General features: G+C 40.0%; 2 protein-coding genes across 5 annotated transcripts in view; one reads left to right on the forward strand and one right to left on the reverse strand.

Moving 5' to 3' along the window:
• Nucleotides 1-293: 293 nt before the first annotated feature.
• On the reverse strand, nucleotides 294-6,118 carry MORN2 (MORN repeat containing 2; the record flags this gene model as incomplete). The annotated part of the gene is made up of 5 exons (XM_077764220.1): nucleotides 294-537; nucleotides 2,051-2,187; nucleotides 3,024-3,130; nucleotides 3,652-3,702; nucleotides 6,031-6,118. Coding segments are annotated over 5 exons (486 nt in total), but the record flags the coding sequence as incomplete, so codon positions are not given.
• A 103-nt stretch (nucleotides 6,119-6,221) lies between these two features.
• The window catches only part of DHX57 (DExH-box helicase 57), a 54,040-nt gene continuing 40,808 nt past the window's right edge, over nucleotides 6,222-19,453 (forward strand). For 2 of the 4 annotated variants that reach the window (XM_077764243.1, XM_077764246.1), the window contains exons 1-4: nucleotides 6,222-6,257; nucleotides 16,233-16,450; nucleotides 18,016-18,174; nucleotides 19,194-19,379. In XM_077764243.1, the coding sequence (XP_077620369.1) occupies nucleotides 16,239-16,450; nucleotides 18,016-18,174; nucleotides 19,194-19,379 (557 nt within the window). In that variant the 5' untranslated portion in view covers nucleotides 6,222-6,257; nucleotides 16,233-16,238. Of the gene's footprint in view, nucleotides 6,258-6,476; nucleotides 6,514-6,563; nucleotides 6,593-16,232; nucleotides 16,451-18,015; nucleotides 18,175-19,193; nucleotides 19,380-19,453 lie in introns of those variants that run through there. The other 2 variants (XM_077764244.1, XM_077764245.1) reach the window with 2 other exon arrangements.

Raw genomic sequence — 19,453 nt, forward strand, 5'->3', positions numbered from 1 at the left:
TTGGCTATTGTTGAGAGTGCTGCTATGAACACTGGGGTACATGTGCCCCTATGCATCAGCACTCCTGTATCCCTTGGGTAAATTCCTAGCAGTGTTATTGCTGAGTCATAGGGGAGTTCTATTGTTAATTTTTTGAGGAACCTCCACACTGTTTTCCAGAGCGGCTTGCACCAGTTTACATTCAGGCACAAAATTGGAAATTGACTTTGCCAAGATTTAGATAGCTATGTTGTGTTTATTAAAAGGAATCATCTACTTAATTTTACACTAATTATAAGATGATAAAAATCAAGTTCAAAAAGGTGTGTGATGGTTTTATTGACAAAGTTATGATCTAGCGGTAGTGTATGAAGTTATTTCAGTTTACAGATTTCAGTGTTTTCCTTACAGCTAAAACCTTCCATTACCACATTTAAACTTTCCTGCAGGACATCCTACATGTGGAGCTTTAGTTTCAGGCCCGGAGCAGCAGTGAAGTGGAAGTTACCACACCATTCCAGTCCTTGGACATCTGTATATTGTCCTTCACCTTCCACCCTGCAAAAGTGAAAAGTAAGTTTGTTCATTAATCAAGACCAAGAATTTACAGTCCAGATGTAAGACTGTCTAGCATATTATACTCTATTCCTGAAGAATTATATCTTTCCACTTTCAAACTTTGATTTAAAATTCAGTATCCTAGGGGTACCTGGGTGGCTCAGTCAGTTAGGCATCCGACTTCGGATCAGGTCATGATCTCACGGTTTGGGGGTTCGAGTCCCATGTGGGGCTCTGTGCTGACAGTTCAGAGCCTGGAGCCTGCTTTGAATTCTGTGTCTCCCTCTCTCTCCCCCTTTCCCACTCACACTGTCTCACTCTCTCACAAAAATGGACATTAAAAAAATGCTTAAATAAATAAAATAAAATTCAGCATCCTAAATAAATAAATAAAGTAAAATTCAGCATCTTGCTTTCATTTCCTACCAAAATCATTACTATTCCAAATAAACATTGCCGTTATACAAATTTTGGTGTAAATCCAAGGTTTTAGGATCACATACACTAAATTTACATAAAACCAAAGCAATCAGTTAAAAGATTAAAAGCAATCAGTTAAAAGATGAAAAGTTCATATTAGTTCATTTATTTATTCAACAAAATGTATTGACCATCAACTATGTTTGAGGTGCTGTGCTCTATGTGGGTGTCTTCTTGGACTCTTGGGAGTGGTGAAAATGTACTTCACAGACACGAACAGACCTTTATTCCTTGGGTTAGATTTTTTCCCCCTTTATTAACGTCAGTGAAAAAGTCTGTGCTATCATCACAGACGTGGAGTCAAAACAGGTGAACACTTTTCTGCCCACCTCAAAATGTATTTATATCAATCATCTCATAATAATTGGGTTGCATTTTCAATTCTGGAAATAAATAAAGGGGTATTTATAAATGAACACAAGCCTCTGGATGACATGGCATGGTATTCAGTGTGAAGGGTAAGCTTATAAAACTGTGCTCATATTTCATTTCACTTGTGGTTTTCCTTTAAGCATAAACTCAAAAAGAACAACAGTGGGTACATTTCTACAATTTGAAAACTAACTAATTTTGTGTACATTTTAAAAACTAGCTTAGTAAAAATACCTATATATCAGGTCAAAAGGCAATAAACAACTATGAAATTATTCCCAAGGCTGCTTTTTAAAAAGTTTATCAGCACATTTCAAGTGAAAGTAATTTTGGGCCTAAATTTTCTCAATAATTATGACAAGCTTTCCATTTCCAAGCTGGCTGCAAAAAGTTCTATAGGAATAGGAGAGTTAAGAGGAAATAAATGGAAAGTCTAATAGATTATCACCAAGAATGGGATTTTCTTTTGGAGGCTCCTGATGGTCTTAGCCTCTCTTATAACATTCTGCCCCCAAAATGACCCAACAATTCTTAATATACATATTATATTTTAATGAAATATATTACAAAAAATGTTTAGCATTGACCAAATATAATAATTAAGCAAACATGCCTGAAAAGAACCTTTTAGAACTACAGTGACTTTTTATTTTAAGCTTACCTATTTTCATTGAAGTTTCCGGTATACTTTGCCCCGGTTGGGAATGTGTAAGTCCCCAATCCATGAAACATATTGTCCTTAAAGTGTCCTTCATATACTGCTCCTGAAAAATGCTCAAGTCTTCCGAAACCATTCATCTATTTGTAACAAAGGAAATGACCTCGGTAACTAACATTCAGTTTCCCTAGAACACTTCAAACATGTACATATATGTCTATCATCCACTTAGTTTAGTTATTATTTAATCTATCATTATATCACCATTTCCACAAAAATTAGACAACATTTACCATTTATCATTGTCCTTCAAACATATCTCTCCCTGAAGCCCACCAAGTCAAATGTTCCTGACCTGGGGCATTTGAACATCAAGGGGTCGATGATGGTGAAAATAGCATCCTCAAGATATCTTGAATATATCAAAAATCTCAAAGGACAACCAGTTTAGTTAGCCCAGGAAACAGTACAAAGAAGTTGTTAGGAACAAAAATTTGTATTCAAGCAGACCTAGGTACACATCTGGTTTCATCACCAGATGAAGAAACCTGAGCCTGACTTCCTTCATTTATAAAACAGGGACATTAATGGTACCTGCCTCATGTAGTTGCTGTGAGGATGAAATGAGAAAATTATGTAGTGAGGTTAGCTTTACTCAGTGAATAGGAGATGAGAAAGATGATAAGAAAGATGATAGGGGTGCCTTGCTGGTTAGATGGGAGGAGCATGTGACTCTTGATGGAGGTGGGGAGATTGTGAGTTCGAGCCCCAAACTGGGTGTAGAGATTACTTAAATAAATAAAACTAAAAAAATATATAATAAACACTTCATGACTTTAATATTACTCCTCTGTTCATATCCATTATTTGTACTGTAGTCTACTCCCATGTGCTTTTCATTAATGGTGAAATTTCAGAGATCATTTAACCCATAGGCTTACTTATCCATTGTCAGTATTGAAAACAGCAATGATACCTTGTCATCTTTCCAGCTTCCTGTGTAGACAATCCCATTAGGAGTGGTATGAATACCTATTCCATTTCTCTCAAAGATTCCAGAAGATGTTCTTGTACAATCACCATCTAAACAAGAGAGAAATATATTGTAATCCATTTTGAATGGGAACCTTATTTGACTAGGTAATAAAGTATTTATGTGTAAGACTAATCACAACTGCATTGCAACCAATGCGACCAGAGATAAGGAGATCTACTGACTTGGAAGATCCTGTGTTTTGTTTTGTTTTGTTTTAAGTTTATTTATTTAAGTAATCTCTACACCCATCAGGGGGCTCAAATTCACAACCCTGAGATCAAGAGTCATATGCCCTTCTGATTGAGCCAATGAGGCACCACTTAGGAGGTCTTGGAACCATTGAAAAAAACAGCCAGGAAGGCTGATAGATCCTGTATGTAGGTTTCCAAGGATACTGTCTAGACTTAACACTAGAGTTTAAATTTAAAATCTGTCCACCTGTTTGTATTTTTATTTAATGGATTTACTATCTCAATAGTAGTTTTACAGAATTTAGAGTCTCATGATGTTACTCATAAGCTATTTAATTTTAGTCTAAATAGAAAAAGTAATCGAAATGTATGCTTACCATACTTGTCTCCATTTGGAAATATAAAGTTTATCTTATACACTTCTGCAGCTGTTTTAAAAGATTTAAGAAAAGTCACATAAGCTTACATATTTTTACGTCGGAAGACCTGTAACAAACGTGCTTTAAGAGCTAACAACCAGACTCACTTCACATGATCACAAGCATATCATGATTACTTGGCACGTCTATTGTCTAGTGTAGGGTCTTGGGGAAATAAATAACTTTGTCTAAGTGATCTATTTTTATTTATGTGTTTATTATAATAGCTTTTTTAATATATAATTCACATACCAGAAAACTTACCCTTTAAAAGTATACAATTCACTGTTTTTAAAGCATATTCAGAGCCATGCAAACATCACCACAATCTAGTTTTAGAATGTTAGCAGTTAGTCTCCGTTCCCCCAACTTCGACTCCCACCTCTTCTCTACCACCGTCTCCACTTCACCCCAGCCCTAGCCCCTGGCAACCACTGAGCTACTTTCTGTCTCTATGGATTTGCCTATTTCATATAAATGGAGTCATATGATACATGGCCTTTTGTGATTTACTTCTTTTATTTAGCATGTTTTCAAGGTTTGTAGCATGTAGCTGTACGTCATCCCTTTTTACCGCCAAATAATAGTCCATTCATCAGTTTGTTTATCCATTCATCAATTGGTGATCAGTTGGGTTGCTTCCAGTTTGGGCTGTTATGAACAAGATTGCTATGGACGTTCATGTATAAGCTTTTGTATGGATATATGTTTTAATTTCTCTTGGATAGCCTATGTAACCTATTGATGCCCTCACAGAAGTAAAATGGAGGGAGGAATTGGCAGAAGGAGGGACTAGAAAATAAAGAAAGACAGTAAATGACAGTGGGGAGAGGTATGGGTGAAGGGGTCTAAACAAAATGAGACTGGAATGGAGACCAGGTCAAAAGAAAAAAAGAAAACCACTTGCCAAGAGGGAATCTATGCCTCAAAGCAAAGGGATACTTACTGGACGAATAGGTAGAAATTATTTTTTTCCAATACCAAAGGAAACATATATAGAGAGAAGATAAGTAAATTTTAACTTCTAGGACAATAGAATCTACCAGAATGTTACTCAAAATGTGGCTCATATATCAGTCATGTGGGATGCTTGCAAGTTTACTGAATCAGAATTTCTACAGGTAGGGCAAGAGAACTGGTATTTTTAATTTAAAAATTAATTTAGGGGGCACCTGAGTGGCTCAGTCAGTTAAGGATCCAACTTCGGCTCAGGTCTTGATCTCGCAGTTCTAGAGTTCGAGCTCTGCATCAGGCTCTGTACTGACAGCTCAGATCCTGGAACCCGCTTCAGATTCTGTCTTCCTTTCTCTCTGTCCCTCCCCCACTTTCAGTCTCCCCCCGAAAAAATGAATAAACATTAAAAAAATTTTTTTAATTAATTTGGGTGCCAATTGAGAAATACCAGAGATTCATCCCCTTCACGGAAATAGAAGACAATAGACAGAAGACCTTAAAATACTGTAACAACCTCAGAGAGAAAGGGAGAGTATAGTATCCATAAGACAGTAGTAGGTGGTTATGAAAAAGAATGAATTAACAATCTAGGAAATGAATCACATAACTATTGTAAGGACTGAAGAGTGTAAAGGACACAACTGAAAAGTAAATTTGTGAACTGGAAAATGAGGTTGAAAATTTATCCCAGAAAAAGGCACACAGAAAAAGACAGGTATCACCTGAGGAAAGCCTGTTTTATCTCCCTACACTCCCAGACACATCTGGGAGTCTCCACAGCACCCTGGACTGATCCCTACCATAGTACTTAGAACCCTATTAAAATAACGTTTTTGTGATGGAATCCCCTATCACAATACCCAGCTCATTTAGGTCAGGGATCAGGGATTAGTCAAATCTTTGTTCTCACTCTAGTGACTAGCTCAGTGCTTAGTACTTGCTGGCAGGAACTCAAGGTCTAGTGAATGAATGGCATTTGGAAAGCAATCGCTAAAAGTTTATTAAGCAGAGCACTTAGCGTGATCGTCCAAAAAACAGAGCTGTTTTCAAATGCCTTTAGATGGTTCCCCACATTCGAAACTTTGCAATGATAGAGCTGGAGGGAACCTTAGAGGTGGAGACCATCAGGTATCATGAAGGCAGCAAACCCAGAAAGGATGGCACTTGCCTAAGATGTCACAACAGCAAATCAATGGCTGAATCAGAGCTAGAATCCAGGTGTCTAATCTCCAGGCTAGGGGGTCTCTGCGCCCCCAGGCCCCCCCCCCCCCCCNAAGTAGTCACACCCACACCGGAGCTACCAGCGGCTACACTCTGGCTTCGTGCGAGTTCTACTTAAAGGTGCCCTTCCCGGCTCGGGGCGTTGGGAGGAGGGGCACTCACTTGACAGAGGTGTGTTGCTGAGATTTTCTTGACTCGGCGATTCCTGCTGGGTCGCCAGCTCTACCGCAGTGAGGAACCGAGCGCTCACTCAGCGCGCAGCGCGACTCGGTTGCCGGGGCGACCAGGCACCTCTCACCCGGAAGCGAAAAGGCGAGGAGCCGAGGCTGAGCCAATCGGGAGGCAGCAGGCTGTGCTGCTGCAGCAGGGCCGCGTCAGAGCTGCTCCAGGTAAGATCGCGGCGGGTGGCGAAGCCCTGGTGGGACCCCTCAACCCTGGACGCTCCCTCCTGACGCCGCCCAGGAAGCAGCGCTGCCATCCCGCCACGGGCGCTTTCCGCGGGCAAGGGATGAGTGCCCGTGTGCGTGGTCTGCCCTCTGCCGGGGTCGCCCGTGTGCGGATCCTTCTAGCGCCTCCCCCCCCGGGGGTGGTCAGGGTCTGAGGAGCATCCCGCCCGGTGGGATCCAGCCTGGCTAGCTGGGGCCGGTGAGTCTGAACCAGCAGGATTCCGGCCTTGCCCACACCCAGGCAAGAGGCGGGGGAACCCAGTTCAGCTCAAAGACGGGTAAGGGGTTGCATTGCATCCCGTCTCTGTCACCATCTCAAACTGAGTGGCTCTTTGGAGACGATGTATGCTGGAAAAAAGGTCCCAGGTATAGGTCTGTCAGCGTGGAGCCGGTTATATGGGGTCAATCAGATTCGCTTGGGAGGGGAGTGGTGTATGATCAGTTTTCAGTGCCCCCGCTGGTGATTGTTTCTGAGGCTCTATTTGGGGTGTGAAACAAAGGATGCTCTTTGAGCCAAACTTAGGGCCCTGTGTCTACGGTGTAGAAAGAGTGTTGGAATCTCCCAGGCTAAATGGAATAGAACAGTGAAATCTATCCATGTAGATTATACAACTTAATTCCCATTCCTTTCAAAACATATGGGCAGAGTCATATTGGATACAGCCAGCAAGTCTTGCTTCTACATTTTGAGAGCAGATCTGAGATCAGGCAAATGTGACATTTTCTGGGGTGGTATAAGACAAGTTGTTGATCATTATTTAGGCGATCTAGCTGTGGCCTGATCTGGTTGGCTAGCCACTCTTCTTTTTAAAAATCAGAGGGCAGTCTCTTCTTGCTTTTTTCCCTAATGTATTTTACTACACAGATTTACCTAGTCTGGGTGGTTTTTGAGCTGAAGCGCTGATCTTCCTGTCTGATTTGCATATCCTTTCCCGTTTTCTGAATTTTAGAAATAGTAGGTAATTATTGATGCACAACTTTATAGAATTCAGTTTGTCTCGTTGTTGGGCCTCCCATTAAGCTTTTAATGGCCCTACATTTTTGTGAGTATATGTATAAGTGCCACCGTTTTCACAGAAGAGTTTGAGGTAGTTGGGCTTCTTTCTTATGATATTCTTATCCAAGAGGATCTGGAGTCAGGAAATTTACAGTGAAGGGATTTTAAAATTTGGATTGGAAAAGTGTATTAATCATTTTGACACAAAATTCTTTTTTGTTATTTTATTTGTTATTTTATTACATTTTGATACAAAATTTCTTCCTCTCTGGCCAGGAAGAAACTGCCCTTCCTAGAGACTAAGTAACAGCTTGACCTGTGAACCAACCCCCAACACCTGCCTCCTTTATCTAATTTTTACACACCAAGCCAATTCCTCCCTCCCCCCAAATCAACGCAGGGCCAAGTCTGGCAAGGAGGGACAGCCCCTGTGCCCCAAAGCCTGCTGGAATTATCTTAATTAGCCAGTCCTAAACAGCTTACTCTGCCCCGCCTTCCTGCAGAAACCCCAAGAAAGGCTGTGGCTTCTGCCTTTCCCTGGCTCCCGTGTGCTTCCTGGCTGACTCTGGTGTTTCCTCCTGTGGCCTGGCGTGGCGTGGCATGCCTCTCTCCTTTCTGGCCACACAGTGAATAACATTAAACTTTTCTTTCGGTGGCATTGACCTCTCCTTGTTTCCACTTTTATAAATTAAGACCCAGGCACAAATCAAAGGGGGTCTGGTTTATCATTAAACTTTGAATTGAAGATACAAGGTACGTGTGGGTGGTGAGCAGGAGGGGATATGGCAGAAAGAATTTTGGCTTTGGTGTCAAACAGATTGTTTCAAACCCTGGCTCCAGACTTTGCTTCTAGACATTAGGTGACATTAAACAAGCCATATAATTTATCTATGCTCTAGTCTCCTCCTCTATGAAATGTAGAAGATAATATTTACCTTATAAGATTTTTAGAGAGTTAAATGAAATCATCTTACCTTTCCCCTCAATGTAGACTTGTGTATTCAACTACCTTCAACATGTTTCCATTTGAGTATCTAATTGGCATCTCAAATGTAACATATCCAATCTGAACTTGTGACACCGCCCCCAGATCTTTTCCTTCCCAGTATTACAGTTCTGAGCACATGACGCCACTATTTACCCAGTTAACCTAGGCCAAAAAAATCTTACAGCAATTCTAGAAGTTTCTTTCTCATGCTTGTGCTATAATTTATCCACATTTAAAATACATTGGGGGGCACCTGGGTGGCTCAAGTTCATTGAGCATCTGATTTTGGCTCAGGTCATGATCTCTCGGTTTATGGGATTGAGCCCCATGTTGGGCTTTGCACTGGCAGTGGGGCGCCTACTTCGGGTTCTCTGTCTCACTCTCTCTCTTTGAAAAATAAACATGAAAATGTAAATAAAATCTAAAGCCACGTAAAACCCAAAGCAATCTATTTCTCTACTTGATATCAAAACAGGTTTCTTTTTTCCTATCTAAACATAATTCTTGGCATGGAGATAAATCGGAATTCACATGATAAACTTTTTCAGACTCTTTCAAAAACTTTTAAGCCCTGCTTTAGAAAGAAATTCTTATATTACACATATATATTTACATATTTTTTCCTTCAAAGACTAATGGCAAATGTATGAGGTTAATAGGCATGTAATGGGACCATGATAGTACTAATAATGTGAAAATAAAAAGCAATTCATTTATACAACGTGTTTCTGTATGGTGCACTATGAAATGGGAATCACAGAATACCTGAGTCACCAAAAAGTCCAGAAACTAAGCTCACTTTAAGAAAATTCATTCTAGGGGCACCTGAGTGGCTCTGTCGGTTAAGCGTCCAACTTCGGCTCAGGTCATGATCTCGTGGTTCGTGGGTTCGAGCCCCGCGTCGGCTCTGTGCTGACTGCCAGCTCAGAGCCTGGAGCCTGTTTCAGATTCTGTGTCTCCCTGTCTCTCTGACCCTCCCCTGCTCCTGCTGTGTCTCTGTCTCTCTTTCAGAAATGAATAAAACATTAAAAAATTAAAAAAAAAAGAAAATTCACTCTATTGTTTAGAGCAGAGATCACCAAGTTGTGATGTATGACACACAAAAGCCAAGTATTAGCCTAAATTGGCAATAGCTGCAACTTAAATTAAAACCTAGGCACCTAGATCGTTCCTGTGGCCCTACAGCTTTTGCTTTGTGGCCTGCAGGTTTCCCCGAGGTACCAACCTGTCGTGTTTCCTTCTCCTCCTTGTGCTCCCCATATCCAGCTTTTTCTTGGCTCTTCTCTGCTTTCTGACCTCATCCCTGCTCCTCAACTCAGCTTGGACCCATCAGACTTCTGACTGTCCAGCTTGGTGTAGTGAAGCTGTTCTGGACTTGGGGGTTCCCCTTAGAATATTCTTTTCACATTATCCCCTTAGAATATTCTCATTCACAAATACGTGAATGAGTTGGCTCATTCTCTCAATTTGTTCAGCTGCCTGATCAAATACGATCCCAGAGAGGTCTTTCCTGACTACTCTGTTTAAAATAACAGTCTCGTTTCTCCACATCCTCGCCAGCATCTAGAGTTCTCTGATTTGCTCATTNTAAAAAAAAACAACAACAAAAAAGTAGCAATGATAACCCCAAAAAAATAATAAATAAAAAAAAATAAAATAACAGTCTCAAGGGGCGCCTGGGTGGGCTTAGTCAAGTAAGCATCTGACCTCGGCTCAGGTCATGACCTCGGTCTGTGAGTTCAAGCCCCATGTTGGGCTCTGTGCTGACAGCTCAGAGCCTGGAAACTGCTTTGGATTCTGCGTCTGTCTCTCTGTCCCTCCCCTGCTCTTGCTCTGTCTCTCAAAAATGAATAAACAAGGGGTGCCTGGGTGGCTTAGTTGGTTAAGCGTCCGACTTTCGCTTAGGTCATGATCTCACAGTTCGTGGGTTTGAGCCCCGCGTCGGGCTCTGTGCTGACTGCCAGCTCAGAGCCTGGAGCCTGTTTCAGTCTGTGACTCCCTCTCTCTCTGACCCTCCCCTGCTCACACTGTCTCTCTCTCTGTCTCCTAGAAATAAATAAAACATTAAAAAAAATATTTTAAAAAAAATGAAAAAAATGAATAAACAAAAAAAGTTTGTTTAATAACAGTCTCAGGGTTTGCTTGTTTGTTTGTTGCTTTATAGCTCTTAACTGATAGTTTCTATTTGTTTGTTTATTGTCTGTCTTACCCTCTGGAAAGTGAGCTTCATTACAAATTTCGTCTTCTTTGCTGTTATACCCCTAGGAACTGGCACTTAATAAGTGCTAAATAAATGTCTGTGGAATGAATGAATCTCCATTCTCATATCAGTCATTTATTCAACCTTTAGTCATGAATTCCTACTATACACCCAACACTGTGTTAGAGGTACTGTGTTACTTAAAAAGAGACATAATACTTTGCATTCAAATAGCTTTTTGAGAGGAGGAAGGGGAGATAAACATAAGATAAACACTGTCTAAAAATGTATGATTATGAAGGATTTTGAAGAAAGGAAGACCAAGAGGCTTAGTTTAATTTCCACATTGACTGAGTTTCCCTAAGTTTTCCCACTTTTGATATCTAATTTCATTTCCTTTTTTAAATATAATCTATTGTCAGGTTAGCTTCCATATAATATCCAGTGCTCATCCCAACAAGTTCTAATTTCATTTCACTGCGGTCGCAAAACATATTTTGTATTATATAGATTTTAATTTATTGAGGTTTGTTTTATAGCCTAGGTTATGGTGTATCCTGGAAAATTTTCCTTGTGCATATGAGAAAAATATGTATCATGTTGAGTAGAGCATTCTATAGATGTCTCTTAGGTCTAGTTGGTTTATACTGTGTTTCAAGTCTTCTGTTTCCTTGCTGATCTTCTATCTAGTTGTTCTAACACCATTGTTGAAAGTGGGGTATTCAGGTCTCCTGTTATGATTGAAGTGTCTCTTTCTCGGGGCGCCTGGGTGGCTTAGTCGGTTAAGCGTCCGACTTTCGCTTAGGTCATGATCTCGCGGTTCGTGGGTTTGAGCCCCACGTCGGGCTCTGTGCTGACTGCCGGCTCAGAGCCTGGAGCCTGTTTCAGTCTGTGACTCCCTCTCTCTCTGACCCTCCCCTGCTCACACTCTCTCTCTCTCTCCTAGAAGTAAATTAAAAAAAAAAAAAAAAAAAGAAGTGTCTCTTTCTCTTCATTTCTGTCAGTTGTTGCTTCATGTATTTTGGTGCTCTGTTATTAGCTGCATATATGTTTATCATTTATATCTTCCTGATAGATCCACCCCTTTATCATTATGAAATGTCCTTCTTTATTTCTAGTAACACACTTTTTGCCTTCAGAGTCTATTGTGTCTGATACTAGCATAGCCACTCCAGCTTTCTTGTGGTTGCTTTTTGCATAATTTATCTTTTTCCATCCATTTACTTTTCATTTGTTTGTATCTTTGAATTTAAAGTGATAAATAGCATGTAGTTGGATCATTTTTTAAATTGAGGTAAAATTGATATATAACATTATATTAGTTTTGGGTATACAACATAACGATTTGAAATTTGTATATATTGTGAAACAGTCACCACAGTAAGGCTAGTTATCCATTACCATATATAATTACAAAAAAATTTTTCTTGAGAAAAAATTTTTTTCTTTAAAGTTTACTATCGTAGCAACTTTAAAGTATGCAAGATAGTATTATTGACTATAGTTATGATGCTGTGTATCACATCTCCATGACTTACTTATTTTATAACTGGAAGTTTGTACCTATTGACCCTCTTCACCCGTTTTACCTGCCCTTGACTCTCAACTTCTGGTGACCACCAATCTGTTCTCTGTATCTATAAGCTTGGTTGTTTTTGTTTTTAAATTCCACATATAAATGAGGTCGTACGGTATTTGTCTTTCTCTCTCTGACTAATTTAGCAAAATGCCCTTGTTGTCCATCCTTGTTGTTGCAGTTAACAAGATTTCATTCTTTTTTATGACTGAATAGTATTCCATTGTTCATGTTTCTGTGTGTGTGTGTCTCACATTTCTATATCCACCCATCAGTGGACAATTAGATTATTTCTGTATCTTGGCTATTGTAAATAATGCTGCAGTGAACATGGTGGTGTATATGTCTTTTTGAATCAGTGTTTTCATTTTCTTTGGATAAATACCTAGAAGTAGAATTATTGGATTGTATGGGTATGTATTGGGTTGTATGTATGGTTCTATTTTTTTTAACTTTTTTAAACGTTTTTATTTATTATTGAGAAACAGAGAGAGACAGAACATGAGCATGGAGGGGCAGAGAGAGGGGGAGACACAGAATCTGAAGGAGGCTCCAGGCTCTGAGCTGACAGCACAGACTCCAACGCGGGGCTGGAACTCATAAACTGAGAGATCACGACCTGAACTGAAGTCGGATGCTTACCTGACTGAGCCACCCAAGTACCCCTGTATGATTCTATTTTTAATTTTTTGAAGAACCTCCACACTGTTTTTCATAGTGGCTGCACCAATTTACATTCCTACCAACAGTACACAGGAGTTCCCTTTTCTCCACATCCTTGCGAACACTTACTGTTCCTTATCTTTTTTATAATAGCCATTCTAACAGGTCTGAGGTGATATTTCATTGTAATTTTGGTTTATATTTCCCTGATAATTAGTGATGTTGAGCATCTTTTCATGTACCTGTTGGCCATCTGTATGTTCTCTTTGGGAAAAATCTCTATTCAGATCCTCTGCCAATTTTAATTAGACTGTTTGTTTTTTTTGCTATTGAGTTATATGAACTCCTTATATATTTTAGATGTTAACCCCTTATCAGATATATGATTTGCGAATATTTTCTCCCATTCAATAGCTTGCCTTTTCATTTTGTTGATGTTTTCCTTTGCTTTGCAGAAACTTTTTAGTTTAACGTAGTCCCACTTGTTTATTTTTGTTTTTGTGGCCTTTGATTTTGAAGTCAGAGTCAACATCACCAACACTGATGCCAAGGAGCTTACTGCCTATGTTTTCTTCTAGGAGTTAATATGGCTTCAAGTCTTACATTCAAGTCTATAATCCATTTTGAGTTTATTTTTGTGTGTGGTATAAGATAGTGGTTGAATTTCATACTTTCACATGTGGCTGTCCAGTTTTCCCAACACCATTTATTGAAGAGACTTCTTGTATGTTATTGGGGTACTTGGGTGTCTTGGTCGGTTAAGGTCCTACTTCAGCTCAAGTCATGATCTCACAGTTCATGAGTTTGAGCCCCATGTTGGGCTCTGTGCTGATGGCTCAGAGCCTGGAGCCTGCTTCAAATTCTGTATCTTCCTCTGTCTCTGTCTCTCCTCAGCATGTGCTCTCTCTCTCTCTCAAAAATAAACATTAAAAATTTTTTTTATTATATTCTTGGCTCTTTTGTTGTTAGTTAATTGACCATGTATGTGTGGGTTTGTTTCTGGGGTCTCTGTTCTGTTCTGTTCATCTATGTGTGTGCTTTTATGCCAATACCATACTGCTTACCATAGCTTTTTAATATAGTTTGAAATCAGAGTGTGATGCCTCCAGCTTTGTTGTTCTTTCTCAAGATTGCTTTGACTATTCAGGGTCTCTTGTGATTTCATGCAAATTTTATGATTGTTTGCCCTTTCTGTGAAAAAATGCTATTGAAATTTTGATAGAGATTGAATTGAACTGGAGATTACTTTGAGCATTGTGGACATTCTAATAGTATCACTTTTGATCTGTGAGCATGGACTATCTTCCCATTTATATATATCTGCTTCTGTTTCTTTCATCAATGTCTTACACTTTTCAGCACCCAGTTCTTTTACCTCCTTCGTTAAGTTTATTCCTAACTATTTTATTCTTTGTAATGCAGCTTATTACTTCTTGAGTTAAAACTATTTTCTCTTTTTTTATGTATATTTTATTTATTTCTGAGAGAGAGAGAGCCACGCGAGCATGAGCAAGCAGGGGAGGGTCAGAGAGGGAGGGAGACAGAATCTGAAACAGCCTCCAGGCGCTGGGCTGGCTGTCAGCACAGAGCCCGATGTGGGTCTCGAACCCATGAACTGTGAGATCATGACCTGAGATGAAGTCAGATGCTTAACCGACTGAGCCACCCAGGCACCCCCTATTTTCTCTTATTATAGGAATATGTAAGTCGAAGAAAATATCTTGAATCTAGTTTTGGCTATATTTTATCATTTTCATGTATCGTATTTTCATTTTTACTTTCTTTTTGGTCTATAAATTCTGTTTGCTTTATACATTTAGGTGCTCTGATGTTAAGTGCATAAATATTTACAACTGTTAGGTCCTCTTGATGAATTAATCCTTTTATCTTTATATAATGACCATCTTTGTCCCTAGTTACAGTTTCTGCCTTAAAGTAAATTTTGCCCAATAAAAGAATAGCTGCCCCTGCTCTCTTTTGGCTTTGGTTTGCATGGAATAACTTACCATTCCTTCACTTTCAGTCGTGTGTGTCCTTAAAGCTGAAGCAATCCCGTTGTAGGCAACATATACCTGGGTCTTTTTCCATCTATTCGGCTACTCTGTGTCTTTTGATTAGAGAAGTTAATTTACATTTAAAGTAATTATTGAGAGGTAAGGGCTTAATAATTGACATTTTGTCAATTATTTCCTGGGTGCTTTACAGAGCCTTTGTTCCGTTCTTCCTCTCTTGCTGTCTTTGTGATTTGATGATTTTTCTGTAGGGGTATGCTTTGATTCCTTTCTCTTTTGTATATCTACTATAGATTTTTGCTTTGTAGTTTCCATGAGGCTTGCATAAAACATCTTATAGTTATAATATTCTCTTTTAAGCTGAGTAGCGACTTCACCTGCATACAAAGGCCGTATACTTTACCCAGGCAAATATCTCTGAGCCAGGTCTATGTCTCTGAAAGTGTGTACATAAAGTAAAATTTTTATCAAGTCACGTATTAAATACATGAAAAACATCTCTTCTCAACTAGAGTGTTTTCTTAAATATTTTTTAAAATGTTTGTTTATTTTGAGAGAGACCGCACACATGCTCATGTGCAGGGAGGGACAGAGAATTCCAAGCAGGCTCTGCCCAACAAGAGACTCTGTCTCATGAACAATAAGATCATGACCTGAGCCGAAATCAAGAGTTGGACTCTTAACTGACTGAGCCACCCAGGTGCCTTTCTCAACTAGAGTTTTTTAAACCCTATCCCAAATCTAACCAAATCAGAATGTAGGCTTACGGACATGTGTTTTGAAACCTCTCCGTGTGTTTTTGATGCACATCCTTGGTTAAGAAATCTGTGTCAGAGGAAGTCACTAAAAAACTATTAATCCTCAGAGGGATGTGCTTGGAAAGCTTTTGTAAAAGAATTTACCTTTGTTTCCCCTAGACTGACCCTTTTTAAAATGTGCATTTCCTTCTTTCTTTTTTTTTTAATTTATTTTTGAGAGAGAGATAGAGACAGCATGAGCAGGGGAGGATCAGAGAGAGAGGGAGGCACAGAATCTGAAACAGGCTCCAGGCTCTGAGCTAGTTGTCAGCACAGAGCCCGATGCGGGGCTCGAACCCACGAACCGCGAGATCATGACCTGAGCCGAAGTCGGACGCTCAACCGACTGAGCCACCCAGACGCCCTGCATTTCCTTCTTTCTTTATCATGGGCTATATCCATTACTTCCGCAAAGAATTTTTATTTTTTTATTTTTTTATTTTTGAGAGTCAGAGAGAAACGTGAGCAGAGGAGGGTCAGAGAGAAGGAGATACAGAATCTGAAGCAGGCTCCAGGCTCTGAGCTGTCAGCACAGAGCCCGACGCGGGGCTCGAACCAGAAACTGTGACATCATGACCTGAGCCAAAGTCCGACGCTTAACCAACTGAGCCCCTCAGGTGCCCCGACAAAGGAATTTTGTATTTGTCTGGTTTTATGGTGTCTGTGTTACTTTTTTCTCTTGCAGGTGAAAATGAGTTCTTCAGTAAGAAGAAAAGGCAAGCCAGGCAAAGGAGGTGGAAAAGGGTCTTCCAGAGGAGGAAGAGGAGGCAGGAGTCACACTAGTAAATCCCACGGGGGTGGCAGCAGTGGTGGTGGCAGTGCTGGCAGCAGAAAGGCCTCAAGTAGAATTTGGGATGATGGCGATGACTTTTGTATCTTCAGTGAATCAAGGCGTGTGTCCAGGTCATTATGCCTTTCTCATATTCAGATATCAGAATGATACCAATTTCTAATCTGTGGGACCTATACTTTTGTTTTATTTTTTTAATTTAAAAAAATCTCTAAGTTTATTTATTTTGAGAGAGAGAGAGAGAGAGAGAGAGAGAGAGAGAGAGAAAATCCCAAGCAGGCTCCACACTGTCAGTGCAGTCCCACATGGGACTCGAACTCCCGAACCACGAAATCATGACCTAAGCTGAAACCAAGAGTCTGACGCTTGACTGACCGAGCCACCCAGGTGGCCCTCCTTTTGTTTTAAAACCTTGAAGGCCCCCACTTAGTAACCTTTTCTAAAGGCGTGATGGCAAGTAACAGCTGTGCTTTTTTTTTTTTTGGAAGGTTAAAATCTGAAGTTAACTTCAACTTACATGACACTGTGAATTGAATACAATACTGTTACTGAAACTAATGTTACCAGGAAAGCAAATATTAGAAATAGCAAAAGTGATGAAAATTATTTTAAGTATCCCTTACACATTGTAGTTTGAAAGTCCCAAAATTCGGCTTGACTGTACTCTGTCTTTTTAGTTGATGAGTTATCTGTTTTCCAGACCTATCAGCCAAACCTTCACTGGTGCTTCAGGCAATGGCCAGTGACAGAGCCATATCCAGGCATTTTTCATATTCAANCGTGAACAGGGGAGGGTCAGAGAGAGAGGGAGTCACAGACTGAAACAGGCTCCAGGCTCTGAGCTGGCAGTCAGCACAGAGCCCCACACAGGGCCCGAACCCACGAACCGCGAGATCATGACCTAAGCGAAAGTCGGACGCTTAACCGACTAAGCCGCCGAGGCGCCCCCATATTCAACTTTTAAACAATAAATAAATTCTGACAAAAACTGAGGACTGATGGATGTGGGGGGAGGGGGGATGGGCATGGAGGAGGNTCCCTCTCCCTCACTCACGCGTACTCTCTAAAATAACAAAAATAATAAAAAGAAACAAAATATGTTGTAGGAGAATATTTAATCATTTTGATAAGGAAATAAATTATAAAAGATTATATGTGCTGTATACTTTCATTTAAAAATGTAGATGAAAAAGAATTCATGTGAATTACAATGACTTCTGTTTTCTGCTTTAATCCAATGAGCATATATTTATTATTTTTTTTAATCAGGAAATAATAATGTGGGTAAATAATTCAAAAGCAAGGCCTAATATTCACAAGTAAGATGAGACTTCATTGTTTTCCTATTGGGTAACTAAAACAGAATGAAATAAATACTTTGTGTGTGACGTATTACTTTTGAAAGTCTTTATTCTCTATTGCAGCAGGAGTCATCCTAGCATTACTTTTCCCAGAGGATTCTTGAGTTAGTGAAGCCAGATTTAGTGATTAAGCACCTAATCAGGTTGGGTTTTTTTCCCCAGCAAAAAGTCTGGTAGATACTGTAGAAGAGGGGAAATTCTTCACAGTCATTGTCATCTTTAATAAGACACTTGACAGTCCAGTCCATGTTGTGTCTGTTTGAGGACTGTGAGGAGAGTGTAAAAGTTCTGGTCACAGGTAAATGTGTCCTTTGCAGACCCAGCAACAGTAGCTCAAGAAAGGGAGAGGCACGCCCCAAATGGAAGCCCGAAGCCAAAGTGCCCCTTCAGACTCTGCATATGACTTCTGAGAATCAAGAGAAAGTGAAAGCTCTTCTCCGAGACCTGCAAGAACAAGATGCCGATGCCGGATCTGAGTGAGTTATTTTATTTGAGTCAGTTAGTAAGTTAAGGAAGACGTATCGGCAGTGGGAAGGTCCTGTGTGTCTTTGGAATGCTTTCCAATGCGGATCCTATTGTGACAACATAATTAGTTGAAAGTGAGCCAAGAGCAAAACAAGAATTATTCACCAGCAGTTTTAGCGTGCGTTTGTTTTGCAGTATCTGGGAGCAGTACAAATTGCCTTTTCATCTTTTTTTTCCGAGGACAATGCTAATGCAGATTCAGGAATTGCTTTATTGACAGCCTGCCAAATAAAACCCTGTCGTGAACCAGGAGAAGTATTGTTCGAGGAGCGGATATTGAGTTGATCAGATGAAGCCTTAGGATTACACTTTCTCATAACCATCTGCCTCAGAGAAACAACTTTTACTGTTTTGGCTGTTTTTGCTCTGTGATTTCAGTCACAGAAGTCAATGCATTCCATTTGCCAGAACTGATGGGTGGTCAGTCGTGAACAGCTCAGTCTCCATCTTATCTACAGATCTCTTATCTGCCTTAGATTTAGGAAAGGTGGTTATGCAGCAAAGCAAAAAATTAGGGATGGTTTGTATGAATGAGGAGGAAGAGCATGGCCAGGGCTTCTGTAGTTAAGAACACAGGCTCTGGGGTCAGACTGCCTGGGTTAAAATCTCTAGTTGCTCTTTACTGTGTAACCTTTGGCAATTACTAACCCTCTCTAACTCTTAGTTGATCATCTGAAAAGTGGAGATTCCAGTAGTATCTGACTGAGGGTTAGTGGGAAGACTTTTAAAGAGATAGAACGTATAAAACACTTAGCATAGTACCTGGCATTAATAAATGCCTGACAAATATTAATTGCCAAGATAGAAGTTAGAACTTTTATTTGAATAAAAGTTCAAATCAGTGACTGAAGAATGGTTAGGGTCCTATGTCCTTTGGCTCCCTGAAATAAATTCTGAGACTTCTGCTCAATTTTTCTTTGAAGTAAGTGAAACTTAATATCTAACAGTATGAACGTGTTACCTTTGTCAGAAGAGGCATTTCTGGGGAAGAGGAAGATGACGAGCCTGATTGTGATGATGAACAGTACTGGTCTCCTGGCCGAGAAGCTTCCCTTGTTCCCGACTCTGACCCTTTGGAATGTGCTGGCTCAGGCCCAGCGGAGCCTCATGATCCAGAATTTACAGTCTCAACATTTGCAGTGCAGAAACTTGCCAGGTGATTGCTTTCAGCATTTATGGCGGCTGGGGGAGAACTGAAGAGACTGAAATCACATTAGAAACCCGACTACC

The sequence above is a fragment of the Crocuta crocuta genome, unplaced genomic scaffold, assembly GCF_008692635.1.
Source record: "Crocuta crocuta isolate KB4526 unplaced genomic scaffold, BGI_CrCroc_1.0 scaffold164, whole genome shotgun sequence".
Taxonomy (NCBI): Eukaryota; Metazoa; Chordata; class Mammalia; order Carnivora; family Hyaenidae; genus Crocuta; species Crocuta crocuta.